The 15,093-nt window shown below is 65.3% G+C and overlaps 1 protein-coding gene across 2 annotated transcripts in view; it reads right to left on the bottom strand.

The window, feature by feature from the left end:
• Positions 1-1,243: 1,243 nt before the first annotated feature.
• WWP2 (WW domain containing E3 ubiquitin protein ligase 2) overlaps positions 1,244-15,093 on the bottom strand; it is a 36,004-nt gene continuing 22,154 nt past the window's right edge. The window contains exons 10-24 of one of the 2 annotated variants that reach the window (XM_067004549.1): positions 13,912-14,086; positions 11,377-11,431; positions 9,366-9,447; positions 8,724-8,852; positions 8,293-8,371; positions 8,108-8,179; positions 7,940-8,028; positions 6,570-6,729; positions 5,550-5,683; positions 5,295-5,435; positions 4,655-4,775; positions 4,191-4,295; positions 3,921-4,017; positions 2,969-3,041; positions 1,244-2,751 (exon numbers count right to left, since the gene is read on the bottom strand). In XM_067004549.1, the coding sequence (XP_066860650.1) occupies positions 2,652-2,751; positions 2,969-3,041; positions 3,921-4,017; positions 4,191-4,295; positions 4,655-4,775; positions 5,295-5,435; positions 5,550-5,683; positions 6,570-6,729; positions 7,940-8,028; positions 8,108-8,179; positions 8,293-8,371; positions 8,724-8,852; positions 9,366-9,447; positions 11,377-11,431; positions 13,912-14,086 (1,612 nt within the window). In that variant the 3' untranslated portion in view covers positions 1,244-2,651. Of the gene's footprint in view, positions 2,752-2,968; positions 3,042-3,920; positions 4,018-4,190; positions 4,296-4,654; positions 4,776-5,294; positions 5,436-5,549; positions 5,684-6,569; positions 6,730-7,939; positions 8,029-8,107; positions 8,180-8,292; positions 8,372-8,723; positions 8,853-9,365; positions 9,448-11,376; positions 11,432-11,665; positions 12,024-13,911; positions 14,087-15,093 lie in introns of those variants that run through there. The other variant, XM_067004550.1, reaches the window with a different exon arrangement.

A 15,093-nucleotide genomic window follows, 5' to 3' on the forward strand; every position in this document is an offset into this window, starting at 1 on the left:
GCAGAGCAGCTTGCCTTCCTCCCAGAGGAGTGACGTTCATTACCACATCATGTTTTGCAGTGTGAGTAGGTATTTGCATATTTCAGGACTAATTCATTGTAATTAGCCAATTTTATGCAATATAGACATATCTATATTTAATCTAGTCCTGATTTGCAGTCCCTGGGCACCTCAGTGCCCTGGCAGCACACAGATGGCACCGCTGCTGTTACAGCTGCCAGCGACCGAACCAGCTCCACGGCATGCCAGGGCAGCGCTGCCTCGGCTGCCAGCCCGCCCGCAGCTCCCTGCCCGCCCAGTCGATTCCCTCCAAGCTCTGGGGTTAAAACATTTGGGGAGGCACTGACCCAGGCCGAGCTCTGCAGAGCCCCAGGCTGAGGCGACATTGCGGGTGCTGGGGAGCCTGCCCTGCACGTCCTGCAGCCCTGTCCTGCATCTCCACCGCCTGCCAGGACACCTGGCTGCTGGCAGGAGGGATGGATGCATTCTCCAGCACAGCTGCCCCTGAAACCGAACCAGAAAGCTGGAGCTGGGGCTGTTTGGTCTCACACACTGCAGAGGGTCCCGTCCGTGCCACGGCCCCCACCAGCTCCCTGCCACCTCCCTGGTGGATGTGAGCGCTGCCGTGCCCAGGGCCAGCCCCAAGTTTCCTCTGGGGCTGGGCTGTGCCACACATGGAAATGCGTTCCCACTGCGCAGCACAAGCCCCGGCTATTGACAAAATAATAATACCAGCTCCAACAGCTGCTGAAAGGCAGTCACAGCAAAATCCCTGGCTGCTGGCTGTCCCCCGGCAGTATGAATGGTGGGTTTATTTAGTTCTGCTGCGGTGGGTTTTTTTTGTTTTAACCAAATGCTGCAGTCCTAGGGCTGCTGGCCTCACGTGCCTGATTCCCAGCACTGCCTCGCGGGTGCCACACGTGAGCGCACAACCCACGACAGAGACCAAGCCCCGAGGGGCTCCAGGTCCCGGTGAGGGCAGTGCCACCGCTGCCCCTGCACAGCCACACTCACAGCCCACAGAGCCGAGGGCAGCGCGGAGCTGGCTGCGAACAGAGCTGGGGGCTCCCCAGCTGCCCCCACTCCTGAAGCGGCAGCACTGAGGGTGCCCAAATCCAGCCCCAGCCTGGGACGAGGACGTCTCCGGAGCAGCATCGCCCTGATCCCACACCCAAACCTTCGCCACAGCCCTGGGAGGAGCAGGGGGCTGTCCTCCCCGTGACACCAGCCAGGGACACACACCTCGGCAGCTGCTTGTCATTTATTGCACAAGAAATCGGCATCACTGAGGCAGGATGGTGCAGTACAAAACTATCCGGTTACCAGTCAAAAGCTATTGCAGAGGTTTCTATCCACAGACTTCATTTATGTACAGATTTACACACCAACGCTCGCAGGGGCCATGCCCGCGGTGCCAGAGCCGGGACCCTGCTGCCAGGAGCCCCGGGGGACGCAGCAGGACCAAGGGCAGGGGCCTGGTCCTGCCCTCACCGCAGCCCCAGCAGCTTCTGACAGCAGCCTGGCCGCAGCAAAGGGACCGCAGCACGTCTGGGCCGACCCTCGAGCCAAGCGAGTGCTGGGGGTGGCCGTGCTGCCCCCACCGAGCCCCGTGCCCGCTGCAGAGCGCCAGCTCGGAGCAGCCCTCCACTTCAGGATTAAGTACAACAGCACGGAGGCCTCACGCTTGTGAATAAAGCCGAGCAGCAGACAGGGCCAGTCTGGGGGCAGCCCCGGCCCGTGCCGTGCCCTGGCCCCAGCAGCCCCCGCTGCAGGCTCCCTGTTACCCTTGCTGGGTGCAGGATAGGGCCCAAGCTCGTACATCTTCACAACCACCTGAGAGTCAGTTCGAGAGCCGTTTCCCATCCTCACCTGCATCTACTAAAATGCCACAGAAAGGCAGAAAAAACTGGGGGGTGGGAATAGCCCATACCTAAAACCAGGTCTCACTTTAACTGCATCTAGGAAAAGCCCCAGCCAGGCTCCAGAAGTCAGAGCCCCTGGACAAAGCTGCTGCTCCAGCAGAAGTGCCTTTCCCCATGGGGGGTCTGTGGGGTCCATCAGGGTCCCCTCACAGGGACCTGCGGCCACAAGCTAAGGAGTTCAGTGAAGCTACAGGGAGCAGAGAGAAAAACTGCAGAGAAACGAGGGGGTTTGGCTCCAGCTCAACAGTTAAAGTTGTTCGTGCCTGTTTCCAGGTGCACACACCACTTCAGTGCGAGGTTTCTCACCCCTCTCCAGGCACAGAGGAGCCCCTTTAGCGCTGACCAGCCGTGGGACAGGGGAGCGCAGCCCCCCCCACGCCACCAGGCAGGAGCTCAGACCCTGGCATCATTCCCGAGCCACCCCAGCGCCCCCCGGGACTCCCAGCGGGGTGAGGGGGGACGGGGAGCCCAGGCGCACGCAGCACACCCGGGCTGAGCGGAGACAGGCTTTGGCACCCACCTCCCCATCACACCTCTGATTAATTTGGGGGAGGCACACGTGGACCCGTTTCCCCCAGGGCTGTTAGTGCAGGTCTTGCACAGGAACAAGAGCAGAGTCCGCAGCCGCCCGCACACCATCCTGCGAGGCGGCACCCGGCGGCAGGCAGCACTCGGGGCCCTCCCCGCCTCAGGCACCTCCGGAGTCGCTGGGAGAGCACCGAGGCTCCATCACTCCTGGCCAAATCCTTCCGTCTCCTCGATGGCGTAAAGCAGCTTCTCCTTCAGCTGTTCGTAGCTCTTGTACGGAGGCAAATCCAGGCGGTTAAAGCTGCCGAGACAACAGAGGCTGTGAACAGCGATCCCAATTCCTCTGCCGCCCTCCTCCCCCCGCAGGGACCCCTCCCGTGGGGCCCCTCTGGCCTCAGCAGCTCCGTCCCATGGGACTTCCAGTGGGGGGGATGGGACAGAGGGCACCGGGGCCCCGCACAGCCAGGCAGGGACCGCGAGCAGTTGTCCCCACGCAGCGCCGAGGAGAAATGACTTACCATGTATGGCTCCGAGGCAGCCACGTCTCTTTGCCAACTTTATCGATGCAGAATTTCTGGGGCCCGTTGCTGCCTGTTAATTATGAGCAGAGCAAATCTCATTACATGATCGGGAGCTGAAAAAGAAAACCCTGACGTGCCACTACAGCCAGCAGATCCCACCGGCACACGCCCTGACAGTCCTACAGCCACGAGGGCACAAATCCTCTGCAGCTCTCCGACAGCCTGCTCTGACCCCTTTGCAGAGAGGATGCACAAAAACACAAAGTGAAGAAGCTGAAAACTACATCCACAGCACACGAGATGTGCTGCTATCACTGTAAGTGGGGTGGTTAAAGAGCAAGTGTGGAAGCGTGCGTTCTGCCCCCGCTGGACAGAGCGGGTCCATCCGAGCGTCCTCAAGGACCTGGCTCAGGAGGTCTGAGTCACCAAGGTGGCTTTTTAACAAATTGTGACTGCTGGCTGAGCTCTGGGGGCCTGGAAAAAAGCTAACGCACCAGGCAGAACAAACAAATGGGCAAGGGTAGCTGCTTCGCTTGCATCAGTTCCAGGAGAACAGCAGAGAGGCTGGTACAGGCCCCAGAAGTAGCGAAGGACAAGTGCAGAATAATGCCGCATGCTGTGGGTTTCTAGAAAAGGGGCTCCATCACACCCAAAAAAATCAAAATTAAGTCAAAAAAAACTCAAATCTCATTCAGAATGTCGTTACAAACTGGACTGACAAAGCTAACTGTGGTGGCACGGTTCAGCCTAAGGAATCTGTCTCGGCACAGCACACAGCAGACCGAACCACCGTGCCTGGACGTCACCGCAGCTACATCACTGCTGCCAAGTGCCTCCGAGTCTGGGATGGAAACGTGGAAAACCAGGCCCCAGCAGCCAGCCCTGGGCACGGCCGCCGTCCCCCCGCCTTCCCGGGACCCCCAGGCGAGCCGAGCGGCAGGACACACACCGATGAGCTCCGCGAAGCCCCCGACCGGCAGGCGGCAGGTCCCCGTCACGAACTGCAGCAGCCGGATCCTCTTCTCGTTGTCCATCTCCTTCACCACCTGCGAGGACAGCGCGCCAGGGAGTGGGACCCCCGTCACCCCCACGCTCCCCACACCCAGACGGGGCCAGGGCACCGCCCTGCAGTGTCGCTCCTGCCGCGTACGCCCCGCGCTCCGGGCCAGCCCTGCCTGCCCCAGCCCCACGCAGGGGACACGGAGGCGCTGGGGCTCACCTGCCAGAACCACTGGATCTGCTTGCTGTTCTTGGTGTAGTGCCGGTAGATGGTGTTCTTCTGCCAGTCGTTCATGTCGATCTCCTGCATGCCGCACAGCATCAGCTAGGGACAGGGGACAGTCAGCAGGGGGGACAGAAACAAGGCCCCGCGCCCACGCGTCGCAGCACTGACTGCTTCGGGGCAGGGCTGTGCCAGGCACAGGCTCCAGCACAGGGCACGGGAGGAATTCCTCGCCTCTGATGAGAAATTTCCCACTAACGGGCCCAACAAGCAACCCTGCAAACCCCGCCACCGGGTGGGTGCGCAGAGCTGACGGGCAGAGCCCGAGGTTGGAGGGAGCAGAGCCCGTGCACCCCACCAGCACCGTGCTGCCGTTCCCCACATCAGCCCGGGACAGCCTGCAGCAGGGTGGAAGCACCGCTACCTCCACGTTCTCCATCCTAGCGAGGGCACCAGCTCACCTCCAGCTCCTTCTCATCGAAGTACCGCAGCCACTCGAGCGGCACCACCTCGTTGAAGCCATCCAGGAAGGCCTTGGTCTGCTCCTCCACGCCCCGCGTGAAGCGCCAGTCCGTCAGCAGCCTGGGAAGGCAGGCGGTGGTCGGCAGGCAGCGGGGGGCACCAGGGCCGCTGCCGTCCCTCCCCACCAGCAGGGAGGCAGCCGGCCTCGGGGGGCCCCAGGGAGCTGCAGGGGTGCGTGGCAGGGCCCCCCTCAAGCCCTCCGTCTGCCCCCAAAGCCAGCAGAAGCCCCGAGCACAGAGCAGCAGCCATCGGGGGGACGAGGGGCGCAAACCACGACCCCTGGCTGCAGCCTGCTGCCCGCAGGACAGAGGCAGCCCCAGCCAGCGCTGGGTGAGCGGCCATGGGACAGGGAGAGCAGTCTCACCCTCTCTCCCCTCTCCTCTTTCCTGAAAGTACTGGCAGCTGCCCAGCAGCAGCCAGCCAGACCGCAGCGCAGCTCAGTGACCGCGCCAGCCCATACTTGTCGCAGGCCACGTAGCCAGGGGAAGCAGCCACGTCCCAAGCCCCACGTTCCCACCCCAGAACCGCCCTAAAGCCGGGGGGCCGGGCACCCAGCGGGGGCATCAGGACCAGACTCACATGATGTACTCCTCCTTGTTCTCCTCCGTCACCCGGATGCTCTCACCGCCCTCCTTCAGCTCGTGGGTGGTCACCTTGCCCAGGATCTCCATGTCCTGGATGAAGTACAGCTCCAGGCCGCACTCCTCCAGGCTGTTCTCCCTGCAGGAGGACACCGGGACGTGACTCCTGACGAGGCTCCGCGAGGGGCGGCGGGAGGAGCGCTGCCTCCCCCAGCACAGGCCCGGCCCCGGGCCAGGAGCGTGAGACACTCACTTGGTCCAGACGATGGAGTTGTAAAACTCGGGGTCGATGGATTCCAGGTCCTTCAGCGTGGGCCGCTTGTTCAGCATCCGCTTGTAGAAGGGGAGCGTGAAGCCGGTATCGATGAACTTCCCGTGATACAGAGCCTGCGGTGGGGGGGGGACACTGGGTCACGGGGGCCTCGGCACAGACCCGCAGGGACACAACGCTCCACCGCAGCCACAGGGGATAGGGAACGGCTCCCCGCGGCCAGGAGCCCCCGCCGTGCCCCCCCGGCTGGCAAACGCAGCGGGAGGCTCGCCCGGCATGGGGCGTGCGCGCAGCCCCTCTCCCCTCCCCAGCACGAATTCCACCGCGTCTCCTTCTCCCCTCGCAGCTCTATTAAGAGCACTTGTTTAAACAGAGCTCTGCTGTGGCTTCCCTGAATCCCTGGCTTCCAGGAGCCCCAAGGCAAAGGCAGCCAAAAATAATGCAGACGCTTGTCTAGAACAGCCCAGCGGTGAGTAATAGTCTGGGGTTTTATTGGTATCCTGCGAGGCGCGGGGCAGGGCAGGACAGGCGGGGGACCCGGGCAGGGCGCAGCCGCCTCCCGCACACACCTCACGGCCCCAGGCCAGACCCTGCCCCGAGCCGGGACCCCCGGCAGCCCCGCGCCCACCCGGGCCGGGAGATCGCAGGCACAAAGGCCCCGGGGAGGGCGAGACGAACGGGAGGAGCCACGGCGGGGCCGGGGCAGCTGGAAAATCTCACACTGCTGGGGCTAAAAATAGTGCGGAGCTGCAGACCCGACAGCACCTGGGGTGGCAGCCAAAGACCTGGAGCCATCCCTGCAGCACGGCCCCCGGGAGCGGGGTCCCCTCGGCCCCGCAGCCGTCCCCAGCCCTACAGCATATTGCCCCGTTCTGGTGCAGCCCCTCCACGGCCACTCTCGGGACCAGCACCCGAGCGGGAAGGGGCGTAACGGGGTGGCTGCTGGGCACAGCTCGGCTGCGGCATGCGGGGCTGCCCTGCCCCGCCGCGTCGGGCTCCTACCATGGCAATGAAGCGGCCGATGAAGCGGAAATAGGTGAGGTGGTCGGGGTTGATGGAGGAGGCAGGGTTGATCTGCAGGCAGTAGTTGTTTTTGCCAGCGTACTCGAAGAGGCAGTACATGGGGTTGAGCACCTCGTGGGACAGGAGGAAGAACCATTCCCTGGGAGAGAGGGAGACAGCGGTGAGCAGCAGCTCCTGTGGCCGCTGGAGGCTGGGTCTGCCGGACGAGGCTTCGCCCCAGAGCAGGGGACAGGGACAGGGCAGCCCCCGGGCCTCCGCAGCACGCCTGCACGAAGCAAGCACCCAGCTCCTGGGCCCTGCCGTGAGCTGGTGAGGGCATCGGGCACCGCAGGGTCCAGCTGCCTTTACAGAAGTGCTGAAAATGGTTTGTGAAATGCTTTTGGAGACATCAGAAAGAAAAACCCTGCTGGGCACGGAGCTCGGCTGGGAGCAGGAGGCATCCCGGCAGGCACCGAGCAGCCCAGCCCCTCCCAGGCCGTCTCTCACACACACAAGTGCACGCTCACGTGGTTGTGCACACACGCCCCGTGCCCGTGGGCACCCGCTCTCCTCCCACACCCCCCCCACCAAGCCCAACCGAAGCAGCGCAGGACGGGCCCCGCTGTCCTCGCTCCGCTCCCCGGCCGCGGGCAGACGGCAGTCCTCAGGCGCAGAGGCAGCCCCGGCATCCCGTCCGTGGTTCTACCCTGTGGTAGAACAGCATGACGTAACCTACCATAGGGTAAAACCACTGGCAGGACACGGGGAGACGAGGGAGCAGCAGCCCTGCCCCACAGCCAGCAGCAGCAGCACCACGAAGGAAGAGGGGGAGCCCGAGTGGCAGGGTGGCAGAGGGAAGCCCAGCACCAGGCCGGACACCCCAGGTGAGCCAGAAGGGGGGACACGGGGACAGAGGACAGACACAGGGCTCTCTCCCCTCCACCTGGAGGCGCAGCCCGGCGCCACGCAGCACTCTCCTCAGGGCGGTGGCAGCTACGGGCTGGCAGCAACCACGTCCCGCCACGTCCGCCCTGGCACACAGCAACTGTCTCGAGAAACGCCAGCGCCTGTCAGCCGCGCACCAGGCTGCGGGGGGGAAAGAGGCAGCCCGACCCATCGCCCCGGGGCACTGGCGATGGCACTTGGGGGCTATGGAGAGCCCCAGGTGGGCCCCCAGCCCTCCCTGTGCAGGGGACAGGCTGGCACAACGCCTTGGAGGAGTTTCGCCCTTCCCAAAGCTCACGGTTTCCAGCTCAAACCCCTCTGGCTCCCCGCAGAGAGGCTGGGGACCCCGAGCCCAGCTGCCTGACGGGCCGCACGCCGGGTAGGGCTCAGCCCCGGCGGCAGCAGCCCCACACACCGGCACTCACCTGGCGATGCCGCCGTAGTCCAGGCCCTCCTCTCCCCGCATGATGATGTACAGGCGGCGCCGCAGGTCGTACGGCTTCATGTTCATGATCTGCGCGGAGGCACGGGGAAGCGTCACCGTGGGCCCTCAGCGAGGGCCAGCTCCGCACCCCGGGCTCCGCGCCCCTCACCTGCTGGAAGGAGTCCTCAAAGAGCGTCTGTCGGGAAACGCTGATCTTCACGTGGCTGGGCAGGGCGTTCGACTGCGGGCAAGGCACAGACAGGAGGCTGCATGCAGGTCGGCACAGCGGCCGCCCAATCCCCGGCCTGCCCCCGAGTGCCGGCGGGCCCAGCAGCCTCGCGGCGCTCTACTCACGTGGCAGAGGAAGCGGAACTGGTGGTACTTCCAGCGAAAGCTCCGGTCGTACGCCCCCGGTGATCCCCCCTGCTTGCTCCTGCGAAAGCAGCAGGGGCTGGGTCAGGGCACGGCCCCGCAGCCCGACAGCTCCAGCACCCGCTGCCCTGCCCCTGCCCCAGCAGCCTCACCGCCCGCTGGGGGAGGACAGGCTCTGTGCTGCAGCTCACCTCTGCTGCACGCAGCGAGCTCTCCTCCATCAGACCCAAACACGGGACCCTAAACCCACTACTGGGCGTGCTGGCAACAAAAAGCCAACCCACTTCACCCGCTCCGCGTTGCGACCGCACGAACGAGCTGCGAGCAAGAGACTCGAGCACCAGCCCCGAGCGCCACAGCCCCGCTGCTGTCCTGCCGGGCGCAGAGCCAGGGCTTGGCCCAGTGGCACTTACCCAGACTCGAATCCGGGGCGCGGGTCCTTGAAGGTGGTGGTGCGAGTGTTGTGGTCCACGAAGTAGCGCACGCCCTCGTTGGTGTACTTCATCTCCCAGCCGGGCGGCAGGGGCGGCTCCTGGATCATCCTGCAGGCAAGGAAGGGGTCACCCAACTGCCGCCTGGGGGTCGCACCCTGCTCCTGATCGCTGCCCTCGGGGACTACTTTGAGTTTACAGCTCCACGGCAGGCAAAAGGATTCACGGGGCAGACTTCGCAAGCAGCTGCCTGCGCCCCGAGGCAGGAGCCCTGCCGCCCTGAGCTCTCAGGAGCCCAGGCAGAGCCCTGCGGGCAGGCAGCAGGGCGAGAGGAGAGCACCTCTTCCTGCCTTGCAGCCCTGCTGTCTTTCCTGACCTCGGTCCCAGCTCCCCCCAGCGCCCGGGTCGCAGTTCCCAACCCTCCCCGGCTCCCCCGCCGCCCGTGTCTCTCGGTCACTGCCCGTGTCTCTCAGAGCCCTCGCGCCGCGCTCAGCTCCCAGCAGGACCTCGGAGGCTCAGCCCCACCGCACGGCCGCCGCTCAGCACCTGGGAGCCCAGCGCATGCGTCTTCAGAGACCGCCAGCAGCCCCCCTGAACCTCCCCGCCCGTCCCTCGGGCTCCTACCCCTGCGTGCGAGGGTCTTCCCACTGGGTGGTCCGCGTGTTGTGGTTCACGTAATACACTCGCCCGTTGTCCTGTCTCTTTTCTAGGAGAAAACGGAGGGGAAGCGTTAGCTGGTGCCCCGGGAACAGACTTTGCAGCTTAGAGAAGTTTGTCGGCTCCCTCCTCCCCTCCTGCACTGCCCCAATTTGTTTGGAAAAGACAAAATAAATAATTTTACATTTCTGCTACGCGCAGAAGCCGCAGTACCTGGGGGAAGGCCCCCTGTCCCCAGGCCCGCGCACGGGCAGCACGGCAGAGGCCAGCCCTGCTGACACGCTGCCGGGCTGGCGCACGAGCTGCGCACCCGCGCTGCAGGAGCTCAGCACCACTCCACGCGGGTTTGGGGGCGCTTCCTCCCTGCACAGCCCTGCTGCCTGTGCACACGCGGGCGTAAAAATAAATGCACCACTCACACCAGCATCACTGGGGGACAGGCTCTGCGCCTGCAGCCCCCCACCCTCGTTGTGCACAAAGCCTGCGGCTCGCGCTCAGGGCGGGCTCCCCGGCACCCCCCGTGCCCCCCCAGGCACCCACCGTTGGGCACTGAGCAGCCAGGGCCTCCCAGCCAGAGCCGGGCACCACGTCCCATCCTGGTGGCAATTCCTGCACCCGCTGCGCACCCCCTGAGCCCCCGGGGATGGGGCCCACCCCGCGCACCCCTCCCTGCACGCAGCCCTGCTCCATGCCGGGAGGGACGCCCTGCACGCGCTCCCCGTCCCCTCCCGGTGTCCCCTCCCACAGCCCCGTCCCGCTCCTGCAGGGCTGTGGGAAGCGGCTGCGGTTCCCAACCCGGGTTTGGGGGGTGGGAGCCCAGTGGGGGGAGCAAAGCAGGGAGGAGAGCGCTCCATCCACCCCAGCCCCCCGTCAGAGCGCTGCGCCCCGATGGGACGGGACACTTGGGGCTCCCGGGAGCCCAGGGATGGGGCACTCCTGCCGCCAGCCCCGCAGAAGCACCGGGTGCAGCTATGGGGGACAGGGGCTTTAGCACTTCTGCTCCTGGCTCCGGCTGAGGCACGTACGATGACCAAGACTGCATCCACCCCAGGAACCCCATCTGCCGCTCCCGAGCGGGCTCACCCGGCTTACGCAGGAGCTGGGTCACCCACTCCAGCAGCAAAGGCTCCAGCACTGCCCTCACCGAGTCCCTGCCCTGCCCCCTGGAGACCCCCTCAGCAGCCCAGCCCCTCGATGCCCTGCCCCAAGCACCCTGCACCCTTTATTCCCTCTCCGGGTCCCTGCAGGGGTCCACTCTCTGCCAGCCCTGGCAGAGCACAGCACTGCCCCACGGCGTGCAGCACCAGGGCTGGGAGGCACTGACAGCCAGGAGAGGGGCCCTCTCTTCCCTGGGGGTGGCACAGGGGCCTCGCAGGATGTCCCAGCACCCAGTGTCCCCACTTACCCCTTCCCCAGCGCTCCCATTAACGTCCCCTCCGTCCCACCAGACACCCGCCACCCTCACCACCAGCCCTCCCCAGCTCAGGCACGCCAAGGCCCCCCGGCCAGCCCGGACACGGCCCAACAGAGCCCCGGGGGCAGCAGCAGCAGCACTTGGGACACGGGGACAGGGCTGAAGCCCCGCTGCGGCCCGGGGCAGAACATCCCGAGAGGCACATGCGTGGCAGCAGGACAGGCCGCCGCTCGGCACAGGACTCCGGGGACGAGCGAGGAGTTGGATCCCCAGCCTCTCCCCCGGTCCAAAGAACAACCACAAACACTTCTGCATTCAGTAGCTGAGAGAGAGAGCTGGGAACTCCTCCAGGAAAAGAGAAAAAAGGAGGGGAAAGAAAAAGGGAAAAAAGCTGGATTTCAAATCAGAGATTGAGCTAGTCATGGGCAGCCTCAGCCCCACACGCAGCGGAGCACCGGGAGCGCTGCGTCCCCACCGAGGGTACCCCTGGCCCGGGGCAGAGGCAGGCGGCAGCCTCCCGACGGCTGGGGGTGGCGCAGGCAGGTGAGGAGACTCTGTACTTACCCCAGCCGGGAGGAAGGGGGCCGAGAGGATCATTGTCGGACGGGGCGCCGGACGACTAGAGACAAGAGAGGGCAAAAATACAAAATAAAAACCAGGGCACGGACGAGCGGGAGCAGCGGGGCGGGGGCAAAGCCCAACAGCCTCCGCTCTGCACTCGCCTCCCCTGGGCCCGCAGCTCCCGGCAGGGAGAAGCTGCTCCCAAAGAACTGAAAAAACAAACAAAACAAAAAAACAAAAACAAAAAAAAACTTGCACGCTCAGGGGGTGTTAAAAAAAAAAAAGCACAAACCAAACAGAGGCTGGGGCGGCCAAGGGGGCGGCAGGGCAGGGGCCACGCGCGGCGCAGGGAGAGGAGCGGGACCGCGCCGCAGACTCCAGATGTGCGCGGCCGCTCGGCTCCCGCTGGCCCGGGCGACCATCCCCATCAGATACACCTCCAGCCTCCTCCAAGAACCACACACAAGAGGGAAAAAATATCGCAGGCCTTTCCAATGAAATCATTCCCACAAGCCCTGTCCACGCCCAGCGCTTCCTGGCGGGGCCCGCGGCCCCCCTCCTCCCCGGGCAGCGAGCGGGCTGCGGGATGCGCTGCACTGAGGGCACATTCATGCCTGCGCAGACGGGCGGCTCCCCGCGCCCCCAGCCCCCCCGGCAGGTTGGGGGCCCCAGCACAAAGCACCTTTCTTCTTCTTCCCCGGGCGGGCAGCGCCAGCGGCCGTCACCCAGCCTGAAGCGGGGGGTGCCATCACAGCCCCCCGACCCCGGCTCCGCTGGAGGTCCCCGGGGACGGAGGCACGGCCCCGACAGTTGGGGCTCCAGGGGAGAAGGAGGCCCGCGAGCGCTTGTAATGGTTAAATAAGACACGCGTTGTTACCAAAAGGCCTTTTCAGTGCACCTCCTAAAACCCAGCCGCTGGAGAGGGGCCGGGCGTCCCGGCGGGGCCAGCGTCCCAGCCCCGTGCTGGGGGCAGCAGCAGAGCCAGGCCTGCAGCCTCCCTGGGGACAGGGCAGCCCCAGGCCTGGGCACTCGGGGTGCCGGGGCCCCCCCACCCTCCTGGGATGGGCACCAGCACCTGGGGCCAGCCCAGCACCCTGGGGGATGCCCTGGGGTGTGCTGGGGACGGGGCAGCCCACGCCTCCTGGCTTCTTCTCTCGCCCCCTGCCCCACGCACAAGGAGAGGGGCGCAGGAGGCACCGCCCTGGCAGTGGCCGGCACGGCACGGCACAGCACGGCATGCCTTGGGCAGCCTCCGCTCCCTCCCTACCCAGACAGGCTGGCCAGAGACACAGCTGAGGCACGTCCAGAGGTATCACCTCACTGCGACCTAAAAATAACTAATTAAAACAAACAGGGCAGAGAGACAAGAGCCCGGGGCAGAGCTCCAGGAGCCAGCCCTCCCGCAGCTCTCCGCAGCCCCCAGGAACGACCCCGGGCCAGCGAGACCCCCGGGCACGGGGGATGCTGCTCCCAGCCTGCTGGCACTGGGACCCTGCCCGCAGCCGGCCCCGGAGCTGGGCTCCCTGCAGGGGCTGCACCACGAGGGCTCCGTGTCGCCCAGGGGTGCGGCACCGCTCAGCGCCTCGTCTCCCCGCACGGAGGGCAGGTGGGTGCTGGAGACAGGAGGGCAACGAGAAGCAGAGAGCCCCTGCGGGAAGGAGGCGCAGCAGAAGCCATCGCCGCTGGCAGGAGAAAGCTTGAAACGCAAAGTACAATCGTTTCATCAGGCTAAATTTGGAGTGCGAGTCCCTCCCTCGGCACTCTGCAGAGCCCAGCCAGGGCGAGTCGCGCGGCGCTGGAGCAGCTCCAAAGGCGGCGCTGGCAGTGAAGTGAGCAGCGACAGGCTCGGAGCACGACTCGGCCTCGGTGGAAGCCCCCTCCTGCTGCCCCTGCGGGCAGCGTGCCAAGGGCAGGGGGGCCATGGCAGCACAGCTCCCCACGAAAGGCCTGGAAGAGCTGCCCAGAGATGGGCAGGGACCCAGCAGGGCAGCCTCCCACACCCCCTGCGGGGGCACAGCCCCAGTCCCAGCTCACGGGACTGACCACAACCTCTGCCTGCTTCCCCCCTGCAGAGACGCCCGAGCTCCTCACTAGGGCACGGAGCTTGCACTGGCACTGGCAGTGCTTCTGCATGGTGCTGGGAGGCCTCAGAGAGGTGCAAAGCGTCAGCGAGAAGCTGGACGCCCTGTGCTGCACATCAGCTCTGCACCTGCCCCCAGAGCTCTCCGGCCCTGCCAAGAGCAGGGTTTCACACTGCGGTAAAGCCCCACGAGGCACAGGGCTGGCTGACACCAGAGCATGGGGACATCGCTGCCCAGGAGCTGGAAAGGCTCCAGAGGGGCTCAGTTTGCCGCATGCTGGCCATCGGCACAGCCCTGCTCATCAGAGGGCGCTCACCCAAACCATGAACAGGGGGAAGAAGCGAGGGAAGCAGCAGCAGGGAGCTTGCAGAGCCCGGCAGCACTCGTTCCGGGTGCCTTGGCAGCCCTCGCCGTGCCCGCCCTGGGTGCAGCTCCTGCCGCGGCCCCCAACTCTTACCTGGTACAGGAATCTTTGGCTGAACTGCTGCATGGCTCCTTGGAGCTGGTTTCGCTGGGACTGCCACTGCTCGTAGTTCCTGACGTACTCGGCTGTGGGGCGCTGCCACGTGGTGGTCCGGGTGTTGTGGTCCACGTAGTAGTACCGGCCCCTCGGGTCCACGCGCTTCTCCCACCTGGAAGCACCACGGGAAGGTGTCACTGACTGTCCTCCCTCGGGACAGGGGCTCGCTGGGACCTTCCAGCCCTGGTTTCAGTGCTTTAGGGCCTGACCCCTTCCATATCCGAGGGACTCCACACCAAAGTGGTGTGCACGCCACCACCCTGCTCCGCCCAGCGCTCCTTCCCCTGCTGCTCAGAGCCCGAACGCACGGCACCAGGCTGCTCAAAAGCCCCTCAGGAGATCAGCGGCTGCCCCAGACAGCCCGACCTGACCACCACAGCACCAAAAGACATTGTGACAACGAGCCCAAAGAGGTTCCACCCCGGGCTCAGCTCAGGCACCATCCCAGTACTAACGCGGGTGTGAAGGCAGGGGGACAGCAGAGCCCCGGGAAGGCTGGGAGGAATGGCAGAGAGCACCCGACAGGATCCGGCGCTGAGCAATCTCCCACTGCCCTCGCCTGAGGGCTGGCTCCAGGGCCCTGGACCTGCAGCCACAGCTTGAGCACACTGAGCTGCTGCCCCAGCACGTGCTGAAAGCACAACTGAGGAGCCTCGCTTGGGCCGCGAGGCACTCAGCCCGCTGCCAAAGTCCCCCTCGAGCTCTGCATGCAGTGGCTCAGCGGAGGATTCATGACCAAGCTCTGGCTCTCAGAAGCGCTTCACAGGCTCGATGGCCTCCAGAAACACAGCAAAAAAAGCAGCTGATAGTCCTCCAACGGAGGCAGGCAGAGCTGCTGGGGCCCTGGTTCACCTATGGGGACTGACTTTCATTTCGTACTGCCACAGGCTGACCCCAGACACTCGCTCTCACAAGCTTAAGCACCACCCTTCAGCACGAGGGCTCTGCTCCCAACGCCAGGACAACCAATTTCATGGCTGAAGGGTTCCCTCGGACAAGGTAAGCTCCACCACTAGGGAACACAAAAGCCTGTGAGGACCTGAAGCAGCTCCCCACGCGGCTGGGATGTGCCGAGAGGTGACACCAGGATGCCTCGAGAGAGCCAGCCTCCGACAGCAG

The sequence above is a fragment of the Anser cygnoides genome, chromosome 12, assembly GCF_040182565.1.
Source record: "Anser cygnoides isolate HZ-2024a breed goose chromosome 12, Taihu_goose_T2T_genome, whole genome shotgun sequence".
Classification (NCBI taxonomy): Eukaryota; Metazoa; Chordata; class Aves; order Anseriformes; family Anatidae; genus Anser; species Anser cygnoides.